General features: G+C 43.1%; 1 protein-coding gene across 1 annotated transcript in view; it reads right to left on the bottom strand.

Moving 5' to 3' along the window:
• LOC145411136 (uncharacterized) overlaps window positions 1–21,251 on the bottom strand; it is a 47,062-nt gene extending 25,811 nt beyond the window's left edge. The window contains exons 1-2 of the mRNA XM_080281188.1: window positions 21,180–21,251; window positions 8,702–8,726 (exon numbers count right to left, since the gene is read on the bottom strand). Coding sequence (XP_080137314.1) covers window positions 8,702–8,726; window positions 21,180–21,251 — 97 coding nt within the window. The remainder of the gene's footprint in view (window positions 1–8,701; window positions 8,727–21,179) is intronic.
• Window positions 21,252–24,654: the final 3,403 nt, after the last annotated feature.

Raw genomic sequence — 24,654 nt, 5'->3', positions numbered from 1 at the left:
CTTGCATGGGAGGGGTAAAGGGTAGAGAGCGGTACCCATCCACCGAAATCTCAAACGTATCGGTTAATTACTTTCGTCTTAGTCTAATCTCATATAAATTTCTGCATTTTTATCATGGTATCTGTGAGTAACTTTTTGGCAGGGAGTCAGGATCGAGGACTGAACCTCCGTACCTGAACCCTGCAACCTGTTCATATGCTCCATGACCTTTCTGAGATCCATACCTGTTGTCATGTATATCCTGACCGCCAGCTTGAAAACTGGCCATGCATAACAGACAGACAAGGAGATATTCAGTCCTTGCTAGGATACAGTCTTCCTGTACAGTACGATATGCAACAATAGAATTTCGGTGCATGTCCCTCACAACCTTGTTAGTTGAAGAAATACAAAAGGAAAATAAATTTCGCCCAACGTTCTGGCCAGCCTGAGGAGCATGGGGAATAAACTAGTATATTAGCCAGTCACATATTACCCGGTTCGAGTATTCGATGTCGGAGTATCACAGAACTGTGGGCATTGGTACAGATACATATGTGGCGCAGGGACAGTGGTGGTGCAGAGACACTGTTACACAGGTACAGTGATGCAGGTACTGTAGTGGTACAGATACAGTACATACGGTATTTCTGGGGCAGTGGTGGTGCAGGTACAGTGGTAGTGCCGGGAGAGTAGTGATGCAGAGACAGTGACAGTAGTGGTGAAGGGACAGCGGTAATGCAGGGAGCTTGGCGGTAGTGCATTGGCGTTGATGATGGTGAGGGCAGTGGTGGCGCAGGTATAGTGGTGGTGCAGGGAAAGTTGTGCAGGGACAGTGGTGCCTGAACAGTTGATACAAGGACAGTGATAATAGGGACTGTTGGTACAGGTGGAGTGATGGTGAAGGGGAAAGTGGTAATCCAGTCCCGGCAGGCCCGATGGTGCACGTAAACTTGTCAGTACTAACGACTGTATGGATCACAGATAATGGTTGCTTTTCGGGAAGGCAGAATAATCAGACAAATTAGAGATTAAATCCAAGATGGCAGTAGTAATGTTATAACTACGGGTGTCGGTTTGAAAGTGAAGGCGTCTTCCAGCCATATGATAACTGTCCTCCAAGCACGAATAACGGAGAGGAGGGGGCGAGGCCAACAAAGATATCCACTTGGAATGGAGTGTAGGGATGATGTGATAATGAAATTTTCTAACTTAAGCAAGGAGAAGAATGATTTCCCTGGTAATCATAGTGTATAATAAGCTACTAAACATTATGGTAATTTCATAGAGTACATGCTAGCTTCACTGCACGATACAAACATCAGCAAATAGTGTACACACACACACACACACACACACACACACACACACACACACACACACACACACACACACACACACACACACACACACACACACACACACACACACACACACACACACACACACTTACTTAAAGCTGTCCTTTCGCTACAGATTACGACAGTTACTTGCTCACTAGAATAATCTTTGGTGTCAGCATCTCTGATTGTGCCTACCAAACATGGATTCTCAAACTTTGCCACACAGTCGGCATGTCAAGTCCGGGTTTGCTAGGAGAATTTTGTTTTGGTTGTGCCTTCGTTGCTATGCTCTTCTCTGGCCAGGTTTCGAGGTTCTTTGAGATGAATGGTTCCTCCGCCGCAGAGGGCTTGCCCTTGTTTGCTGTCAGAGGCGTTGGTTTCAAGACCTTTTGGTATAAATTTGTATTTCTTCTGAGGTGTTCGTTTATAATTTTTATATATCTTCTGTCCCCCTGGGTTGTGATTTGCTGCAGGTAGTTGGCTATACAGAACCTGGCGAGGAAGGCAGTGCTCAGGCATGCAGAACAGGTGTCCAACCCATCTCATTTTTTTTTTTTTTTTTTTTTTTTTTTGACAGCATGTTTTGTGTGCTGGTTGACTTAGCCCGCTGGAGAATTTGTGAATGAAGAACTTAATCCTTCCATGTGAATCCTAGAATGGGATATAAACATCGCATGTAAAACGATTCAAGCTGCTTGATGTGACTCTGGTAAGCAGTCGAGGGTTGAGCACCGCATAAGAGCATGGAGAGGCTTACAATCGTGTGAACTGATACCTCGTCCTGATTCTCAACTTGGTGTATTCAAAGACTGGATCTGAGACGCCTAAAAGAGGCTGATGCGTGGTTGATTCGTGGAAACTTCTGCATCAGTGTTATGTTTATCTGTGAGCACTCTTGCAAGATAGGTAAAATTCTCCATCTATTTTACATATTTCACTATTTATCTGAAATGCAAGAGGCTCTGCTAGGTTGTTTATTTGATATATATTTTTTCTTTTTCTAGACATTTATTTAGAGCCCCATTGCGTGGTATATATTTGGAAATGATGGTGTGAGACTGCTGTAAAGCTTTTGGAACATGTGTCAAGGACAGCACAGTCATTAGTGTATTGTGCCTCTGTCAGGACTCCATATTATAATAATGCAACTCATAGATAGATAGATAAATAGATAGATAGAAGCACCAAGCCAGGGGGTGAGATAGGAAGTGTATCAGCGAGAATCAAGCAAAAGGAAACCAGCTTGCAACACTTAAGTGAAGGAATGCTAGAAGTGCACCGGAAGCAGTACATACACACAGACATACAGGGTTCTAGAAACTTCCACGACAGTATAGCCCACGTGACACGACCCCTGCTAAACGAGAATGTAGGAATCAGAGATCAGAAAGGGGCTAGCCGAAGAACCGACAGGTACTGTAGTAGGGAGAAGGAGGCTAGCAAAAGGGGCGAGAGGGTGGCAGAGAGAAAGACAGAGTGAGACAGTGCGGAGGTAACAGCGGGACTCTATACTTCACTCGTGTGTGAGAGACTTTGTTAATATTTCCAAGACAAATAAAAATAGTCCCATACTAATCTCTACCTTTCCTGTCACTGCATGACAAAGGGAACGAAGATTATCTACTTACAAAAATACTCACGTATAACAACCGTTCGTCCACGAGTCTAACGTATAACTGATCTACAAAACACACTACAAGAACCTTACGAAGTTTCTACCAAATAAGCCACAGCAGTCTTTGATTGTCCTTGAAGACATCTGAGATTAAAATAAGTTACTGTCTAGAGGGAATTTTATTTTTATTCCATCACCATGGTTAAAAGGAAGTCTGCAGTGAGATAAATGTTGAAAATGGCAGAAACCATGACACATCCTTGCTCTACTCCCACAGTCACGTTGATGGGTCCTGCTCTGGTCCTACTTACGGGCACAAGAGCATTCATGTTGTTAAGAACTCTCTTCAATATGGTAAGAAAAATGTCTGAAACTCCAAACTGTGAAAGAGCATTCCATAAAATTTCACTGTTAACTGTGTAAGAAGCTTTTCCAAGACTGATGAATAAAATATGTCACGGCTCTGCTCGTGGCATTCCTCTCGTATCTGTCGGGTAACAAAGAGAATATAATAGGTACATCGTTCTTTCCGAAATCCACACTGTGTTTCAGGAAGTGTTGACTCAGTCAGATGTTTTATCAGTCTGGATAACATAATCATAGTTATCACTTTGCTAGCAGTCACAAGAAGGGAGATACCTCTATTCTTGTCAGAATTTTAGTGGTCCCCTTTCTTCTTGTTGGTGGTTACAGTCTCAGAAGTAAGCCATGCAGATGGTATTCGTCCTTAGTTCTAGAGAAGCAGTATAAGAGGTTGCTGGAGTAGGTGGCAGCCCTTTCTGATTAGTTCAGATGGTATGCCATCAGTGCTAGGGCATTTAATATGTTTAGTGATCGAATGGCCTGATCAGTTTCTGCAAGTGTAGGTGGGATACCGAGATCTGCCATTAGAGGAGCATTTGAATGTTATCAAGGATATTGTGACCCACCAGGTTTCTTTAATTCAGTAAGAAAATGAAGTGCTGCGCCCATCTTTCTAGGATTGCTTTCTTGTCTTTCAGGAGCTCCCATTCGGCTAATCAATTAAGGGTAATGTTGTGTTTGATTGGCCCATAGATGGTTTTAGGTTCTTATAGAACCCATGTTGGTCATTAATATCGGCAAGTCTTTGGGGTGCCTAAATGGCTCACTTGGTAAGCTGCTGTACTCACGCAGTTGCAAGCGCTGGTTCGAATCCCCGCAATATTTAATTTATGTTGGCATCCCTACGTGTCAAGTGGGGTTGGTGGAGGATTAGTGCCCCTCCCTGTAAAACAATTAACTCTAAGCCCTTGGCCACCCCATTTGGGATACATGGCGTCTGGCAATGGATGGATGGGATGGAAGTCTTTGGAACCCTTTTGCTTGCCCGGATCCACTATTTGTTCTCCATGCCACGCTGTTTTCTCTGTGTTTCACTCATTTGATTCTGAAATTGAGTTTTTAGAGTTCAGGAGTTAGGATCAACCAGCTAGTAGTTATGTGCTCCAGTCTTCTTTGCAATGAGGCCACGTATGCCCGCAGCATTTGCCAGTCTTTATGGCTGCCAGTGGAGAAGCCTAGTCTTTCTTACGCAGTGCGTTAAAGTAGTGTCTTAATGTTCAGCCACTCTGCATCTAGGATTTTTGCATAGTTGTTCTTGTTAAGTGGCTGGTACTGAGAGAGTTTGTCTGTAATACTGCTGCAGAAGGTGATACAAGTGTCAGCATTTATTATAATTCTATGGTTTAGTTTCTTAGAGGATGCCCTACAGCATATCTGTGGGCATATGACTTGTTGCAGTTTGGTGATTATAAGGTTATGGTCTGTTGAGCACTCAGCACCCTTCATAGCTCGGGTTATAAGGACGTCTTCTCGATCTCGCTGCCCTACTATGGCAGAGCCAATTAGGAATCAATGTCTTGATCGTGGGTGCATCCATGTGATCTTATGTGTATTCTCAAGTTGAAAAATGGTGCTGGGATGACCAGAGTGCGTTCCCAACATAAGAAAAGAAGTCTAACGCCATTGTTGTTCATGTTACCAATACCATGGTATTCTATAATGACTTGCAAGAGGTGACTGTCTTTTCCTACTCTGGCATTAAACTGTACAAGAAGGATGAGTTTGTCATTATTTGGTATCGTGCGAATGATAGCATCCAGAGTGTCATAAAAGGATTGACGGTGTCCTCAGAGTCAAGTGTTGGGGTATAGGCACTGGCAAGTGTTGCATATTGGCCTTAAAAGAGTGGTATGCACTAGGGTATCGCCTCTCTGATACACCCACATGTGATTTTTGGATCCTCTGTAGTAGGATGTTTGGGACTGCAAAGCCAATAACATGGTTTTCTGCCACCTTGTCGGGTTAGCCACTCCAGAAATAGGTATACTCTTCTCCTGCGTCTGTTAGGTTGCTCTCATCTGAGAGGCGAGTCTCAGACAAGGCAGCGGTCATTTTTTTTTTTACTCTTTCAGTTCATCGGCAATAAGGGCAGTTTACGGCCTGGTCATGTGCTTTGGTCAGCAACATGTAAAGTCCATATATTCCAGGTAGCAAATGTAAGAGGAATTCTTTTGTGTTTTCGACCGCTATGTGGGATGTCTTGAGAGATGCAGTAATCCGTCCAGGTGGTGTGGAACACTTTTCTAAACCCCTCCCCACCAGGGATTAATAATTGGGCGTCCGTTTCCGGCTGCTTAGTTTCACTGGACGATTCTGAAGTCATGTCCTCCTCCTATGCCATGATGGCAGTGACCACTAGACCAGTGCCACCTACGTGCAGACCTCGAGCCAGTGACCTCCAGCGAAATCCATGGCCTGTCATCATTACCTTATTCTGTTGCCGTGGGTCTTTTGTTGTAGGCCTTTTCATTTGGTGAAAAGATGAAATAGGGAGTGAGTATAATAATGGGCTTGTGCAATGGCTGGATTCTGTGTGATGGTAAGGGTGCACAGACCATACCAGCACATGACTTGGCCCTTCTCAGTATGTGATGGTAGCATTAAGATTCGCGATGTCCATCTACTGAGCAGGGTTGCATGAGTCTGGAGCTCTGTCGAGCCCCATCTTTTGTGGGACTTTGTAGGCATTAATATTTCGTATGTAGTAGTTACAGACATGTAATAATTACAGGCACTAGTATATAATTCTCATAGCGCAATAGGTACCACTTGCACCACTTGCAATGTCTGGTACTCAGGTAAAGACATACGCATCCTCTAGCCAGAATGCATACACGGAATGTATAGCAAACATTTTCCAGATGCTCGAGAATCCCGTTATGCAGCAAATACTAGGGGTAACTGCAGAAAGGCGGTTAGCCCATGTGACAGGAAAAGTACCAGACATTACATACATCCCCACCAAGTCAGAATATATTCCTGGAGGTCAGGTATAGCAGTCAGAGAGCCAGAGAGAACGATAGAAGGCAGAGGGAAGTTTAGGAGACAGGATAGTGTAGGAGGTGAGCCGTCAAGCTACGTTACTCTGTCCAGCACACCAAAGATAACGGTGTCACGATAAAGCCCAGTAATTCAAAAGTGTCCATCCCTCATCAACGATATTGGAGACGGAGGGTCAAGAGAGACAGAGAAAATACGAAAACACACAATGAACTATCCAACGTCTCACGACTGCATTTTGATAGCACGATTCCCCACACCATACACATTATCAACACTGGTTTTCACCTACCTACCTGGATACCTACATACCATCCAACCTTATCCTATTAACAACACTACATATGGATTTTTCGTTCGGGTTTACTCCCGTAGCCTTAACCTCTCCAAGGATAGTCCACAAGGCAGTCGATCTGGGAACACAGTCTGATCCCTCAGACGGCCCCTTCAGCAATGGTAACCATGTCCTCCTGCTGAGTCTGGGGAGGGATGTCTCCCCACTGGTACAGCCCACCAGACTTACCGGGTACGTACAGCAAGCCCTCCTCCTCGACAAGATGATTCCTGTGGACACACACACACACACACACACACACACACACACACACACACACACATATATATATATATATATATATATATATATATATATATAGGCTTACATTTTTTTTTTAATAACAGAACAGAGGAATGAAAAAACAAATGAATTAAGACAAAATAATTCATACACCAGATTACTGGTGTCCTCTGTTCATAAAATATCTGTAACAGTTAGACTTTAACAGCTGTAGGTTGAAGTTTGGAGGGAAACAACTCTGGGGAAGCGAGTTCCAAAGAGATGCAGTGCAGGGAATGAAAGAATTCTGATAGGCAGAGGTTCTGTAATATGGCTGAGTGACATTCCAGTCATGAGCGCTGCCAGCTGCCCGTGTAGCACGAGGGAAGGCATGGAGAAGTGGCACCATGGACGCAACTTCATCTGAGCATTTGCCATAAAAATATCTGTAAAATAATGCAAGGGAGGCAACATTCCTTCTTACTTGTAGGGGAGGTAGTTTATTTGTAATGGCAGGGTTGTTAATAATTCTAGCAACCTTGTTCTGAATTTTTTCTAGTTGTTTTAATGCAACCTCTCCACATCCATTCCACAACGATGAGCAATATTCAAGCTGAGAGCGCACATGACTCTTATAAATTACAGCTAACTGCTCGTCAGTGAAGAAGTTACGGACTCTGTACATTAATCCAAGTTTCTTTGAGGCGGTTTTAGCAATTGATTTAACATGAGAGGTCCAGCTGAGGGCATTGTTAAGTGAGACGCCGAGAATTTCAATACTTTTGGAGATGGGAATATTAGTAGTACTGAAGGTAATATACGAATCTGGCAATACCTGTCTATTAGTAAATTGTATATACTTAAGTTTTACTAGCATTAAATGACGCAAGGTTGTTTTGTCCCCATTCACTGATCGTAGATAGGTCTCGATTTATGGAGATGGCTGTACTGAGTTGAGAGGTAGAGATATTAGACTTTGTAACTGGGTGTCTGAGTGTGAATGAACTATGTAGTGTTGAGTCATCTGCATATGAGTGGATGGGATTGTGGGTGACAGATAAGAGATCATTAATATGAACCAGGAACAGGGTTGGGGCCAGAACTGACCCCTGCGGCACGCCGGCATTAATTGAATGGAAATTGGAATATACATCATCTACTTTTACTCTTATGTTTCCTGTCACTGAGATATGAGAAGATCAAAGGAACCAAAGACGTTAGTCCATAACAAGGGAGTTTGGGCAGCAGGGAACGGTGCCATACTCTATCGAAAGCTTTGGAAATATCAAGGGCTACTGCATGAGCTTCTCCATGTAGGTCAATTGATTGATGGATGGTATGAGTCAGGAGATTGTGTATGTCAATGGTGGATCTTTCGTGGCGAAAACCATATCCAGCATGCACACATATACATATAAACACGCATTCACAAACATGCAACCCTGCAAACAAACACAAACATTCAAGCACACGCGCAAACATGTATGCATGCAGTCACAGAAACCCGTGTTCACGGACATATAAACATCATTCACTCATGTGCACATATATTCACATAAAAGGTACACCTATACAAACACACAAATATCCACGCAGACAGATGCAAACACACAAATAAATACAATGAATTATGCATATATGCACACTCATACACAGCTGTTAACTCGTACACGTAAAAACTTTTACACGAAAATTCAAATACAGTACATAACTTACACATCTACGCACATGCACATAGACATAACTGACATAAGCTACACAAGCACAGATCTCTCTCTCTCTCTCTCTCTCTCTCTCTCTCTCTCTCTCTCTCTTCTGATGCAACAGTTATACTCATATACTCACCTGCCGACAGTCCATGTGGGTCATCCTGAAAAAGAATTATATAGAAGTGTCAGTCAAATATTTAACACTTTTTACCTCCGCCAACTAAGTTGGAGGAGGTTATGTATGCATCTGTGTTTGTATGCTTGTTTGTTTGTTCACATGATATCTCCATAAGTTCTCAATGAATTCTAATGAAATTTTGTGGAAGGGTGGGCCATGGGCCAAGAAAGAATTGATTACATTTTGGGGCGGATCCAGATCCCTATTCAGTGTATCCCGTATAGTATCTCCAAAAGTTCTCAATGAATTTCAGTGAAATTTTGTGGAAGGGTGGGCCATGGGCCAAGAAAGCATTGATTACATTTGGGGGCCGGATCCAGATCCGGATCGGGATCCTGTGTAGCCCGCACAATATCGCCAAAAGTTCTAAATGGATTTTTAAAAAAAATGTGGAGGAGTGGGCCATGGGTCAAAACAATTGACTAAATTTGGGGGCGGATTTGGATCCTATGTATTCCACGCAATATCTCCACGGATTCGGATCCTTTTTAATGGCAGTGGCATTGGCGGTGGTATGCGCTGTCTGTGCTTTCTAGTTAATAACTGTTTTTGTCACAAATACTGGAGTCCTGTATTATCACCAAAGAAGCGCATAGGTCTGACACTAAACTGCCATAGTCCGACATATTTACTTATGCACTGGTGATCACTGAACGCCCCGCATGCACGAAGGAATAATCTGTATCCATCTAGTCAGGATTCGATCTTGTGTGAAGTGCATGACCGTCCCTCGATTGTCGTCTTAAGGCCACCAAACCATTATACCATTACCATGAAAGATACTGAACAGTTTGAAAATATGCTGATAATGTTATGTAATATCAAGAGACTATATTCGCCCATCATCCAATCATTTATTGTAATATCTAGAACGATGGGGCCCGGGACTGGGCTACTTAGTTGTATCACTTATGAAGTCTGACTGCACCTGACTGCGGTTCTGCACGCTGCTCGATCTCTAGGAGCCTTACTATTCAGTCCATAATCCCTGATGTCACGCTCTACGATCTCGTTCCAGGTCTTTTTCGGTCTCCCTCTTGCAACAATACCTCCGACTTTCACATTTCTTGCTTCTGCTTCCGATTGTCATCCTCCGTCTTCTCAATATGCCTTAATCATCTCAATTTGTCCCTTCCTATGACAACACAAATACATTCCAGTCCCATCCTTCCTCTCAGCTCTTCAGACATACGAGTATAATGCGACTGACCAATCTGTAGCCCCAGTGTGCTATTCTGGGACCAAGAACCCCCAGCTTCCCGTCGGATGTGAACCGTTATGGGCTTAATCCAGTTGAGGCTCCTTAAAGTCTTAGAACACCAAACACCTTCATAATTATATGGTTCCCATCCAATGTAACAGTAGTATTCTGGCCATTGGAAATCGTTTGCCTTGTCACTCAGTGTCAAGTCACGTGACAGCAGCGGTACATGAAATTACTGGATTGTAAACCCACCACAACCACCGAAGTCATCCCGCCAAAAATATATCCATTGGCCATAGTTATGGTACACGTCAGTGAATGCTTTCATAACAGAATAAAATAATTATACTGGCAGGTTCACAGAATAACATGTTGGACAGTAACCATACTAAAATGCAGACTAACACACTGCAACACTGTTACTGAGAACCGTTGTTAGGGCATCATTATTTACAGTGAAGCATTACGAAGTTATACGAGAAACGCTAAAGCTCGGTTATAAAAATAAATATACACACGTTTTACAGCTGCAGAGTATTTGCAGACACTTGCTATGAAATTAATTTTTAGTTTAATATACAGTTATCAAAGCCAATTTCCTACACTCAGCATTAATAACGTCCTTCCATATATGACTGGCAGCAAGATATTCCTTCATGTAATGCCTGTTTGTAATTATTTGTTTAAAACAGAGTCATCAGCTTGGCCCTGAATATCTAATCCCACTAAGACAAAGCACCATCATTATTTAAATAAATTGCTTCCAAGTATGTCCCTGTCTTGCTTTACTGGGTTCCTCTGGCTCGTTATACCACATGCTAGTAAATCAACAGCATTAACATGGCAGAACAATTTCTACAGGAAATGTTCCCATTTCTGTAGATGAATGTCAACACCTTTGGGAAATTCATGAAGAGAAACATCTAGTACAGAGTAGGTCCCAAATTTATCATCTGCACCACCGACGTTGCCTCTGTAATCAAGTAGGTTTATGTATATTAGCATATATATATATATATATATATATATATATATATATATATATATATATATATATATATATATATATATATTAACGTATGACATTTATGTAAGGCAGAAGAAGCCAAAGGCTGGAAACCAGCAAGATTGTTCCCTCCAGGGAAAAAAATAAATGAAAGAAGAATTAAAGGTCCGTTCATTTCGGGATGCCTGGACAAAGTGTGTGTAAAAGACTGGAGGTCATAAGCAGAATGAATTACAGACAGAGGAAGATAGTTCCAGAGTTGACCTGAGGCATAAATGAAAGACTGGAAGTATTGGTTAGCTTTCGCATTAGGGAGTTGGACGGAAAAGAGGTGAGAGTTTGCTGCCAAACAGGTGCAACACGCCTCCCGGAAAGGAGGGCGGGGCACACAGTTCAGAAGAGCAGTGACTACTGAAGTGGTGATAGAAAGACAGACAAAGATGCAACAGTGCGGCGAAAAGACAGAGGTTGTAATCAGTACAGGGGCGAACATAACCCCGGTATAAATTCAATATCTGTGCGGGGGAAAAGAAAGCACAAAGTCGGCCAAGCACTCTTAAGTTCTTGGACGAAGATTAGCCAAGGGTGATAATATGATTTTTCCAGGATTAATCCCTACACTGTGATCTCGATATATATTCAAATATCATGCAGGATTGAGGTGAATATTGTTAAACATTTACGGACACCCCTGTGGAATATTATGTTGGACCAAAAGATGTAGGAATTAAGTTTTGCAAGTACTTAAAACAACAAGGTCACTTTTACCCCCATCGGAGACACGAGTCAGATTAGAAGTTAGGTGTGCCGTAGCCTCATCCCGTTTTTAATGAAGTAACTGCTGTGATAGACGCTGAGAGGAGATGGGAAGGTGATGGATGAAGTAATCACCGTAGGAGTGGATGGGATCTGATGACAAGCAGAAGGAACAGAGTTGGTGACAGGTCAGAAAGCTGAGAAACACCACTGTACATACCACTAGGAGAGGGTCAATGGCTCTCTACAGTAGCAGCTATAGGACGATCAAAATGGAAGTGTAAGATGAAAGCACAGACATAAGTACAGTAATCGTAGGAATACAATTGGGAAATTAAAAAAAAAATATTGTGCTATACCTGGTCGCAAGAATTTGAGATGTCAAGTTCAAAAGCAGAGCTTTCGCTGAAGTCCCAAAAGGAGCATGACTAGGAGTTTGGAAGGAAGGTGAGAAGATCATCAATGGAATGTCCTTGGCGGGACCCCTACTGGCGATCGGAGAGGTCATGATAGGAATTTTTTTTTTTTTTTTTGCATGAAATGGTCCAAAAACTCTAGAAATACAGAATGTAAAAGAAATTGCGCAGTAATTACAGGGCTGGGAATAGTAGCACTTCTTCAGAAAGGGCTAAATAGCAGCAAACTTCCAGCAAGAATGAAAGGTAAAATTTGATTGACAAAAGCGAAAAAGTTTACTTACATAGAGTGTAAGCAAAGTACACTTCTTGAAAACAACAAGAGGGACACCAACAGGCCTGAGTGTCCATGCCGTGTTAGTACTGAGGCCAGTGAGGGCAAAAAGTACAGCAACTGAACAAATTTTATTGTCAGTCATGGGGAAGTCAGAGGAGGGAAGAGATGGAGGATCAGCACCAGAATGATCTAATGTGGAAGTGGAGGAGAAACTCTGGGCAAAGAATTTTGCCATTTCAGTACTACAGACAGGTACAGGTCCATCAAAGCCGAAAAGAGGAAGGAAGGAGGTCAATGTAATGTTGTTGGAAAGTTTGTGTGTGTGTGTGTGTGTGTGTGTGTGTGTGTGTGTGTGTCATAGTGAAGGAATCCATGTAAGGAGAGAATTATTGCACATTGTATTAACACAGCATAACTAGAATTTTGATACATTCACCCACTCACAGTCACAATAACTCCAGCCCGAGGCGTCCCGTCAACATATGACTAGGTTGCTACATTATGTAACTGCCAGTCCCGTCGATGTATTGGTCTCTATCTACCTATCTATCTATTGCCAGACACCTCAATCCCGTTTGGGGTGGCCACAAACAAATCGCCTCCAAGTCGCTCTGTCCCCCGCCATTTCACTGCCCTGCTCCCAACTCACACCCCCCTCTCTCATATACCTCTCCACCCCATCCCTCCATCTCATCCTCGGCCTCCCCCTCCCTCTTCCCCCCTCCACCTCACTCATATACACTCTCTTCATCAGTCTTTCACCCTCCATCCTCTCCACATGGCCAAACCACCTCAGTGTGTTCCTCATAACGCTTCCTATCACATCCACATCCACACCACAACGCTCCTTTATATCCTCATTCGTCAGCCTGTCTCTCCACGTGACTCCACAGGCTCCTCTTAAATAACTTATTTCCACTGCTCTCACTCTTGACTTGTGTCCTTCCAACAATGTCCAAGCTTCACTTCCGTACGTTAGAGTTGGTATCACAATACTGTCATGTAGTAACTTTTTCACTTCCATGCTCAGTTCCCTGTTTCTTATCACTGCTTTCAAGGAACCAGCAACCTTTCTTCCCTGCTGTACCCTTTCAAGCACTTCACCCTCCAAACCTCCATCCTTACTCATCACACTACCCAAATACTTAAACGTACTCACATTTTCCAATTCCTCACCATCCAACCTCGCTGTACATTCACTAACTTCACCTCTCTCAAAGACCATCACTTTACTCTTCCCTACATTCACCTTTAGGTTCCGTTTCTTACACATTCTCTCAAACTCATCCACCAAGCCTTGCAGCTCCCCTTCGTCTTCACTCAACAACACAGTATCATCCGCAAACAACAGTACAGGGAGTTTCCAAACACTATCCTCTCTCACCAGGGCCACTCCAACATCCACTACCCTACCTTGTACCTCTTTTATTACCCCATCCATGTACAGATTGAACAATCATGGAGACATGACACATCCCTGTTTCAAACCAACTTTCAAAGAGAAAAATTCACTTAGTTCACCATCCACACGCACTGCAGCCTTCGAACCATCGTACATACTCTTCACAGCATTCAACAACTTCCCATCTACTCCATATAATCTTAACACTTTCCACAATCCTTGTCTATCCACCCTGTCATATGCTTTCTCCAAATCCATGAAAGCCGCATACAACTTCTTTCCCTTCTCTAGAAACTTTTCCACTAAAGATCTAAGAATGAATATCTGATCTACACAACCTCTTCCCTTCCTAAAGCCTCCCTGTTCTTCTCCAACTAATTTCTCTATTCTTTCTCTAACTCTGTCTATAAGTACCCTACCATACACTTTTCCTATTATACTAAGAAGACAAATGCCTCTATGATTACCACACACTTCTTTTTCCCTTTTTCCTTTGTACAAGGGAATAATTATACCTGACTTCCAATCCTCCGGGACTCTACCTTCCTCCCAGGCCAATCTGCACATATTCCACATCCATTCTACTACTATATCTCCCCCATGCTTCAGCATTTCACCACACACTCCATCAATTCCTGGGGCTTTCCCCGATTTAACTTTCTTCATTGCTTCCACAACTTCTATCCTACTGATTTCTTCCTGTCTTCTCACCTCCCTCCTTCTGCCAGCCATTCCCCAGCCACTTATACTCGCATTACTTCCATCCTCTACGTTCAACAATTCCTTAAAGTGTTCTCTCCATCTGCTCACTTTTTCTCCCTTCTCCACTAGTAATCTACCATTTTTATCTTTCACTCCCCTGCTAACTTCATTTCCACCCTGTCTTACTCTTTTCACTTCTCTCCAGAACATTGTCTTACAGTCCCTCCACTTTACACTCAAATTCCTTCCAAATTCCTCATCCACTCTCTTCTTACTCTCTCTTACTAATCTTTTCACCTCTCTCTTCCTTTCCACATATAACTCTCTCTTCAGCCTCTCAACTTCTTCCACGCCCCTATTTCTCATCCATTCATTTTATGCTTTCTTCTTTTGTGCCACAGCCTGTTTCACCTCTTCAGTCCACCACACTGTTCCTTGCACCCCCCTCCGTCTTCTCTTCCTTCCACACACCACATCACATGCTGCACATATTTCTTCTGTAAATATCTTACACATACCTTCCACGTCCCCCATCTGCTCCAATTCATATTTACCCAATCGTTCCTCCACTTCTCTCTTATACTCTGCCTTTTTCTCATCCTCTTGTAACCTTTCCACTCTCCTTGCAACTACTCCTTCCTCTCGTCTTTCCCTTCTTCTATTCCTCCATCTTACTTGCATCCTAATTCTGGCCACCACCAAGTAGTGGTCAGAAAGTCCATTCCCCCAACCTCTATACACTCTTGCATCCTTTACACATCTTTGCATCCTTTCATCCACACACATAATCAATCATTGCCTTCCTTTCATTCAGTTCACCACCCACCCTTCTCATCACTCGCCATGTATACCTGTGGATCATTTTATGCCTGAAGAGGGTATTGGCTATCACCAACCCCCTCCCAGCACAAATGTCCACTAACGCACTCCCATTCTCATCTATCTCAGCAGGCACACCCCACTCACCAACTATTCCATCCACCTTCACATTACCAACTTTACCATTCATATCACAAATCAAAAACACTCTCTCATTCCTTCCAAACTTTTCTATGCACACTTCCACATTTGTCCAGAACTCTTCTCTCACTCCTCTAGCACGATCTTGCGTTGGCGCATACACACACACAATCGCCCACATTTGTATTCCAACTTTCAACTTCACCCACACAATCCTTGGACCAACTGATCCATACTGTCTTATGCTCTTCTTCCATCTTTTACTCACAACTATACATACTCCTTCCTTCGCCCTCTCATTCTCACCTACTCCTGCACATATACCCCATCCATACTCCCATTCTCTCACACTTTCTCCTCTCCATTTTGTTTCAGTTATTCCACATACATCCACTTTCGCACCCTCAAGCACCTGGACAATCTCTCTCTCTTTCACCTCATCATTCGCTCCTCTTACATTCCATGTACTCATTACCAAGTCCTTTGTCCAGTCCTGGGTCGTCATTGTTTGGTCAGTCCTTGTCCGAGGGTTCTTGTTTGTTTTTTTAGTTAGTTGTTTTCCAGGGAGGGGCACTAACCCTCCGCCAACCCTTTTAGTCGCCTTTTACGACAAGCAGGGATACTGGGGGAGTATTCTTGAAAACCCCCCTACCCCCAGGGGGGTACGTCGTGCAATTGCAAGGTTCATAATTTTCAAAATTTTCAAATATCACGCTTGATTTTTGGTATGTATAGTCGCGCGACCTTCCCCTAACTGCCACCAGGCGGGGACACTCGGCAACCCTGCACGACCCGTGCTTACCCTCGGCTCGGTCACTCACCTGTTAGCAGTGACCCAGGTCAGACATGGTGCACAAAAGTCTCTCAGAGGAGGAAATCCAAGCTGCCCTGGACGCCTACACAGGCGACAGTGATTCACCACTCGATGACAAGGTGGTGGACGAAGATTATGTCCAACCAGAGGAGGAGGAAACAAGCAGCAGTGATGAGGAGGTCCCGTCCCCCAGGAAGCAGTGCAACATGACGTATCGTGCTGCTAGAGAGGGCCAGCCTGCACCAAAACAGCGTGCAACCACCTCCAGGCAGCCCCTACGTGATGTGGAGCCCGATTTCGAGGACAAGGACGAGGACGAGGACGGAGCCGTGGGACGTGCTTCCACGTGGTATGGCCGCGAAATTATCACTCATCGCGGCCCCGAGCGCACAGCACGTCGTCCTAGCAGGTATGGGCCTAGTGTTTTGTTTGGGGAGGGCGGAAGTGGCGTGGAGGGAGTGGGGAGTGAAATGGAAAGTTCTGGGGCGACAATTGAAAGTGAGAGTGGCGGAAGTGAGTCATCACTCTCCCGTGGTGGCGTGAGGCGGCAGTGCTTATCACGTGGGGCAGTAAGAGTGCGTGATGAATCACGTGGTGTGGTGATAGAGGGGGAAGGTGAGGAGGAACCACTCCCCAGCATGTCTTATGCTCCCCAATATTCCCAGACTTCCTCCCGACAGCCCCGTGATGTTCCCCAAGGCCGTAAGGATAAGGGAAAAGGGAAGAGTAAAGGCCGAGGGAAGAGGAGTGCGTGTGGAGAAGCCATCTGCACTGCTCCTCCCCTCCCTCCCCCACCAGCATCTCCTCCCCACCCCAATGAAGGTGACGACTGGGACGATGGAGGCGAGGGTTATCTGAACTGGAATTGGGAGGATGGAAGTGATTTTTCTCTGATCATTGACTCCTTCACTGAGCAGGGGCGCGCTGGCTGCATGGCTCCAGGAATTCACAGTAGTTCCACCAGGCTGGATTTTTTCCACCTGTTTTTCAGTGAGGGTTTTGTGTGGCAATTAGTGGAACAAACCAATCGTTTCGCTAGCAGCCAGTGCCGTGAGAGTGAAAGACTGGGCACAAGGGGCAGGCATTCCATCATTTATAATTACCCTGTGTCCCTTGCAGAAATGTTTTTGTTTTTTGCCCTTGTACTTTTGATGGGCATTGTACGTAAAAACAGAATTCCAGCATACTGGACAAGGAACCCTATCATTCAGACACTAATATTTGGCAAAATTATGAGCCGTAATCGGTTTCAGCAAATTCTAAGCCGCCTCCACTTTTACGATGCTGATGATCCTGCAAATGCAAATGACACAGATAAGTTGAGGTGAATTAGGTTGGTTTTTGATCACCTACGGCAAAAATTCCGTTCCTCATTTTATCCCTATAGAGACCTTGTCATAGACGAGAGTCTTGTGTTGTGGAGAGGCAATATTTCCTTTCGGCAATACATACCCAGCAAAAGGCACCGTTTTGGGTTCAAGATTTTTGTTATGTGTGACTGTAGGACTGGTTATGTGTAAGACATAGTCTTGTACACCAGTGCACAGACAGACATAATAGAGGATCGGAGTATTAGACTGTCTGGGGTAGTGGTAAAGACAATGATTGAAGACTACCTTCATCGTGGTCACGTCCTTTACCTGGATAACTGGTACACTAGCCCTCTTCTCACTCATTATCTACACAGGCATGACACCGGAATCTGTGGTACCGTCAAGGTGAACCGGCGTCACATGGTCAAGGTGGGGCGGAAACTAGAAAAAAATGAGGTGGTATTCTTCCAGGCTAACAATATCCTAGCTACAGTGTGGAATCACAACAGAGAAGTCAGCCTATTGTCCATGGTTCACCGCCCCTTGATGCACTGTACAGAGTCCGTGGATTACCGCAGTGAGAGGAGGCACCACATCTGGAAACCTGAGTTTGTCCTTGATTATAACATCAACATGCGCCTGATGGACCAGTCTGACTCCATGATATCCACTGTCGAGTGTGCCAGGACCACGATGAAGTGATACAAGAAGCTCTTCTTTCACCTGCTCGATATAACTGCCCTCAATTGCCACCACCTGCACGCCATGACAACAGGAGTGCAGGAAACCTTTGAAGGGTTTGTGAGGGAGATTACACGTGAGATTTTTGCAAGGTATGCGGTCGAGAAGCCCCAGCAACGCACGCTCATTGCCCCTGCTGCCCAAACTCCCCTGAGAATATCCGCCCGCCATTTCCCCACTCCTATACCTCCCCAGCCAAATAGACCTAGGCCCCAACGCAGGTGTCATGTGTGTAGTAATTCCCGTGTGAGACCCACCACTCAGAGAAAAGACACCCGCTATGAGTGCATAGAGTGTGACGTGGGTCTCTGCATTCACCCTTGTTTTAGTGAGTATCACACCTTGATGCAGTTCTGATCAGGTGTGAAAGCGATATGACGCTCATACTCAGGAGTAAATGCGACATACAGATGCTCAGTGTAATTATAAGGCCTGTATATATGTAAATAGTAGAATGGAAGTGGAAGCGGGTGTAATATAAGTGGAAAATTATTATGTGAGTAAATATTTTCCAAGTGAAAACATTCCAAGCAAGGGTATACTGATGTGAGATTCTGAAGCTCAGTGGAATAAATAAGGCCCGTAATTATGTAAATAGTTGTATAAAGTGGAAACGGGTGTAAAATAAGTGGAAAGTTATATGTAAGTGAATAAATATTACCTAAGTCGAAACATTCCTAGTGAGGGTATTTTGATGCGATATTCTGACGCTCAGTGGAATAAATAAGGCCCGTAATTATGTAAATAGTAGTATAAGGTGGAAACTGGTGTAATGTAAGTGGGGAAGTATACTGGGAGTGAAGAAATAAAGTAGAAGTTGAAACACGAGTGGTAGCGAGGGTGATTGCTACATGAGTATACCCTAGCATTTAGCTAAATACCCTCATAAGGAATGTAAATGAGTGAAAACATTTACATTGGTTGAGAAAAGGTTCAATGTAAAAAAAAACAACACTATGAAAGTGGAAAAATGATAATGTATGTTGATAGAAGAGTCATAGCGAGTACGCTGAGTAAGCAGATGTGCACATTACTTATGCTGAATGTCATTGTAATGAATGAAAACAGTTGAAAACATTTACATACAGTAGAAAATGGTAAAATGGCATTGAAACAGTATTATGCAAGTAGAAAAAATGATATGTTTACTGAAATGAGAAACTTAGCAACTAGCGTGTGACCAATATGACCAAACTCATTATGCTCGTGCAATGGAACAATGCTTATTTTTCTTATATATATAATTGAAAACCATTATATTATTGTTGTGATTGTTTATTAGTTCAAAATCAATAAATGTAGATGTATTCTTTGTTGTTTCTCCCAAAATTACCTACCATAGAAAATGTGAGCGCCTCACGCGTCAGTGCCAGAATACGATACCTGGTGCGGGGTACCTCACCTGTTCCGACTACTTATGGACCCCAGTAAGCCCTTTCTTGGTGATTTTCCTTTGTTTCTCAACAAAAGTGGAGGTTTTAGCAAAAAAAAAAAAAAAATCCAAAATAGCTCAAGATTGGGGGATATTGGAGGTGCGAAATCGGTCGGGACATGACGGGCTAGTGTTCTTTTCCAGCTTGAGTCAGGCGATTTTATTCAACTGAGTCTGAGAACAGGAACCTGAATACAGAATCATAGTATTGACTTTACCAATCTTTGAGTTGTGGGATATAAACTGAAACGGGAGGAAAATCTCTGCCAGACTAAAATGGGCGAACTGTAACTCTGTTATAGATAAGCGTTCCCCCACCATTCCAATGCGTCTACTTCACACTTAGGGCATGCTCATCACTTTTCCCCTTGACGCATCATATCAAAGGGACTCGCCCATAGACAGAGAAACAAATCAAGCCTCTTCCAGCTTCGGAACATCAGCCAGCATAGGAAACTTTCGCTGGTATACAGTGCAACAGGTAAACAAGTGAGGGCAAACCCTGAACGAGTATTTTTACACACATTTTTTTTTTTCCTGTTGTTGATACGCAACACTATTCTTAACACCAAGGCTTCAGTGACTCATTTGCGGCTGAATGATATAGGTCTGTGTTATCTGAAGTAGAATAACAGAGTTTTCCCAACCGAGAGAGGGTTAATGGTGTCAGCATTAACACTCAGGTTTTTATGTCTCGTTCTTAGCTGAGTTAAATCGTGTTGTGTTAGCAAGAGAAAATTGCATTAAAAGATGCAACCATGAGACAGTTAAAAGTCAAGCAACAGATAAATATCAATTGAATTTCAGGTTAGCAGCATAACATTAACGAAGACAGTAGCATTCTTTGTACTTAAAGGTGTTTATTAGAAGAATGCTTTCAAAGGGGAATATACGAGTTTTAAAATATGTAATCTTATCCGCATCGGTATTTCCTTACCCTTACAATCTCGATGGCTATAATTTAAAGGGAAGATTTTGGCCGTAGCCATAAATGTTTTTGGTTAGAATACAGCGGTTGATGCTGTGCTTTCATACCCTTCATTTCCCAAGGTTGCTCATGAAGCCGTTATAAAAAGATCTGAAGCAAATTCTCCAATAAAGAATTCTAAAAATAAAGACATTAATAAAATTATCTGATGTTAGAAAAGTGTTTATGAATTTAGATTCGATTTAGCAAAATTGTGGAATTCATGAAATTACCTAGAAGTAGATAAAGGTGTTACAAATTTAGCTGTGAGGGGATATATCTGTTATGAATTTGCCGGAGAGTAGGCAAAGGTGTACAAGATAAAGTTTACCTATGAGTAGGCAAAGTAGATAAGATATGAATTTACCTGAAAGTTGGCAGAGGTGTAGAAACTATGAGTTTACCTGGGAGTAGGCAAAGATATAGAAAATAGGCTTCGGGTTTACCTGAGAGCGGACGAGTGCTGATGTAGTGAATAAAGCCAGCACCAGCAAACACACAGCCAGCTGGGCCTTCATCCTGTCCCTCAGCACTGATACCAACACCTGTGCCACTGGCTATTTAAGCACCATTACCCCCGTTCTCCTCCCTCTGCTCCCACACCCTAGTCCCCTCCCTGTTTTTTTCACATTAGTACACCTATCCTCTCTCCCCACACCCCGTCCTCTATCCCTTCCGTTGTCCCCTAACTCTCCCTCCTCCCACCTCTTCCTCCTAACCCCAACCTCTCTCCTGTCCTCTCACTCCAGTCCCCTACCCCTTCCCCTATCCCTCTCCCCAATCCCGACCTCTCTCTCCTCGCTAAGCCTTCACCCTGTACACCTCACACTCTGCCTTTGAACACTTGCTTCGATATGACTCACTTCTCTTCCTAGAAATATCCTCACTCAGCCTTGTCGTGTCACTCACTGTGTGTAGTGGTACCTGCCGGTGACTCTATAATGAGTGATAATTTATATGGTTTCCTGATCTCTAGGAAAATATTAATTTATCCCTGAAGGAAGGCAGCAAGAATATCGCCATTCGTAATACCTACCTAAGTAAAAATACTCTTGCTGTCACTAGGTAAACACCCCCCCCACACACACACACATCATCATCATCATCACCCGTTTGACTATCCACTGCAGGATCGGCCTATCCCGATCGAAATCGGGACGAAACAGCCAATGTATCTCCACCAAGTGGCTTAGGCTGTCTAGTACAGATTGTATGTAGGGTGAGAAGTGCTTGTAAGTGTAATTGTAGTGTTGTAGTGGCTTTGGATGTGTGTGTAGTCGGTGAACCAAGTGTAATCGGCCCGCGCAAGCCGACTGGGTGCAAGCATACTTTATAGTATGCGACACTAGTTCAGCCACAGCACCCTTTGTGTCTGCCAAAGGAGTATGTTACCAGAAAAATGCTCACAAAGTTTATTACCATGGCGGGTCGCGAGCCCTCGTTCTCCCATGTACACACACACACACATAAATATATATATATATATATAGATATATAGATATAGATATAGATATATATATATATATATATATATATATATATATATATAATATCATCATCAGCAGCAGCCATTACAAGTCCACTGCTAAACAAAGGCCTCCCCCAACCTTTTCCACGAATTCCTTGACTGAACCAATCTTTGCCACGTTTTCCCTACAAATTTCTGTATCTCATCTCTCCACCTCCTGTCTGGCCATTTTCTGCTTCGTTTACAATCTCTTGGTGTCCAGTCAGTCAGCCTCTTGCTCCATCGGTTATCTTTTTTTCTTGGTACTTGGCCTGCCCACCTCCATTTCTGTTCATTTATAACTTCTATAATATCTTTGACGTGAGTTTGCGCTCTCACCGAAGTTGATCTTTTCCTATCTCTTAAAGATATTCCCAATATTGACCTTTCCATTGCTCTCTGAGCACGGATTAATTTATTTTCCGTTGATTCTGTCAGTTTCCAGGTCTCACACCTATACGTTATAGCTGGAATTATACATTCGTTATATACTTTTCGTTTCATACAAACTGGCAAGCTACTTTTCATAATGTCTCGATATTTACCGAAAGCTTTCCATCCCATTGTAATGCGTCTTTTTATTTTGTTATCATGATCTTTGACTAATTTTGGTGTTTGTCTCCAAGTGATTGCGTTCCTTGACTACTTCAGGAATTTCTTCGCTTATTCTGATGATGGTCATTGGTGTTGTGGATTAGGCCTTACTTTAGTTTTACTCCGATTTATCTTTAGCCCTACTTTGCAACCTTCTCTGTTCAGGTCACTTAACATTTCTTGCAGAGTCTCTGTTGCTTCTGAGATTAGGACAATGTCATCTGCAAATCTTAAATAGTTTAGCTTTTCTCCAACTATGTTCACACCTTTGTGTTCCCAGTCTAGCTTTCAGAAAATACTTTCTAGGCATGCTGTAAATAATTTTGGTGAAACTGAATCTCCCCGTTTCACGGCCTTCCCAGTCTTAATTTTTTCCAAGTCTTTATGTAATTATTTAACTGTAGCAGTTCCCTCTTTGTATATGTTTTTGAACAGTTTTACAGTGTCCTCATTTACTCCTTATTCTCGCAATCAGTTTATAATTGCTATGTGCTCCACTGAGTCGAAAGCCTTTTCGTAGTCAACAAAACTAAGCGCAGTGGTTTATTATATTCTGAAGTTTTCTGAATTAGCTGATTTATTGAGTGTAGATGATCAGTAGTCGAATGCCCGCATAGGAATCCTGCCTATTCACAGGTTGGTTTTCCTCCAAACTGTTCGTAAGGACTTTAGTGAAGAGTTTGTAAATGACTGATAATAACCTAATGGGTCGATAGTTACTAAGATCTTTTGAGTCACCTTTTTTTGGAAAGTAAAATAACTTTTGCATTACACCATGTGGGAATTTTCTTCTTTTTCTATACATTGAGTAAATAGTGGAGCATGCCTATTTTGTACTTCAATTCCTCCATCCAACAGTAAATCTGCTACTATTCCATCTTCTCCCGGAGCCTTACCTCTTTTCATATTTTTAAAAGGAATATTTACTTCGTCTGGTGTTACCTCAGGTATTTCACTTGTGTCAACTGAAAAGTTAGCTATTGGTATTTTACGCATACAGTTCTTTGTAAAATTCTTCAACTCTCTTCACCGTGTTATTCAGCATATAAAAACTTCATCGTTTTTGTCTCTCAGTGATGTAATTTGTTGCTTTCATAGTGCCATTTTACTTCGGACCTGTTTCAGACTTTTTCTTTTTATGATGGTTTCTATGATCTGATCCATGTTTCTCATTCTTTTTTTCTTCTCTTTGTCTCTTGTTGATCTATCTATCTATCTATCTATATCCCGACGCCCTAATCCCGCAAAGGGTGGCCGCAGACAAAACGCCTCCAAGTCACTCTGTCACCCACCATTTGACTCCCCTCCCCCCAACTCACTCCCCCTTCCCTCATATACCTCTCAACTCCATCCCTCCACCTCATCCTCGGTCTACCTCTCCCTCTCCCTCCCTCCACCTCACCTACATACATCCTCTTAGTCAGTCTTTCACTCTCCATTCTCTCCACATGTCCAAACCACCTCAGTGTATTTCTCCTAATCTTTTCAACCACATCCACATCTACCCCACAACGTTCCTTCACTTCTTCATTCGTCAACCTGTCCCTCCACGTCACTCCACATGCTCCTCTCAAGTAACTCATTTCCACTGCTCTCACTCTTGACTTGTTCCCCTCTTGCAAGGTCCACGCCTCGCTTCCATACGTCAGGGTAGGGATCACAATACCATCATGCAGTGACTTCTTAACTTCCATACTCACCTCCCTATTTCTCATCACTGCTTTCAGTGTACCAACAACCTTTCTTCCCTGCTGTACCCTTTCACGTACTTCATCCCCCAAAGTTCCATCCTTACTCATCACACTACCCAAGTACTTGAA

Source organism: Coenobita brevimanus, chromosome 88, assembly GCF_032717465.1.
Source record: "Coenobita brevimanus isolate Jiangsu-jjx chromosome 88, ASM3271746v2, whole genome shotgun sequence".
NCBI lineage: Eukaryota > Metazoa > Arthropoda > Malacostraca > Decapoda > Coenobitidae > Coenobita > Coenobita brevimanus.
This window is presented reverse-complemented; position numbering and strand designations above follow the sequence as displayed.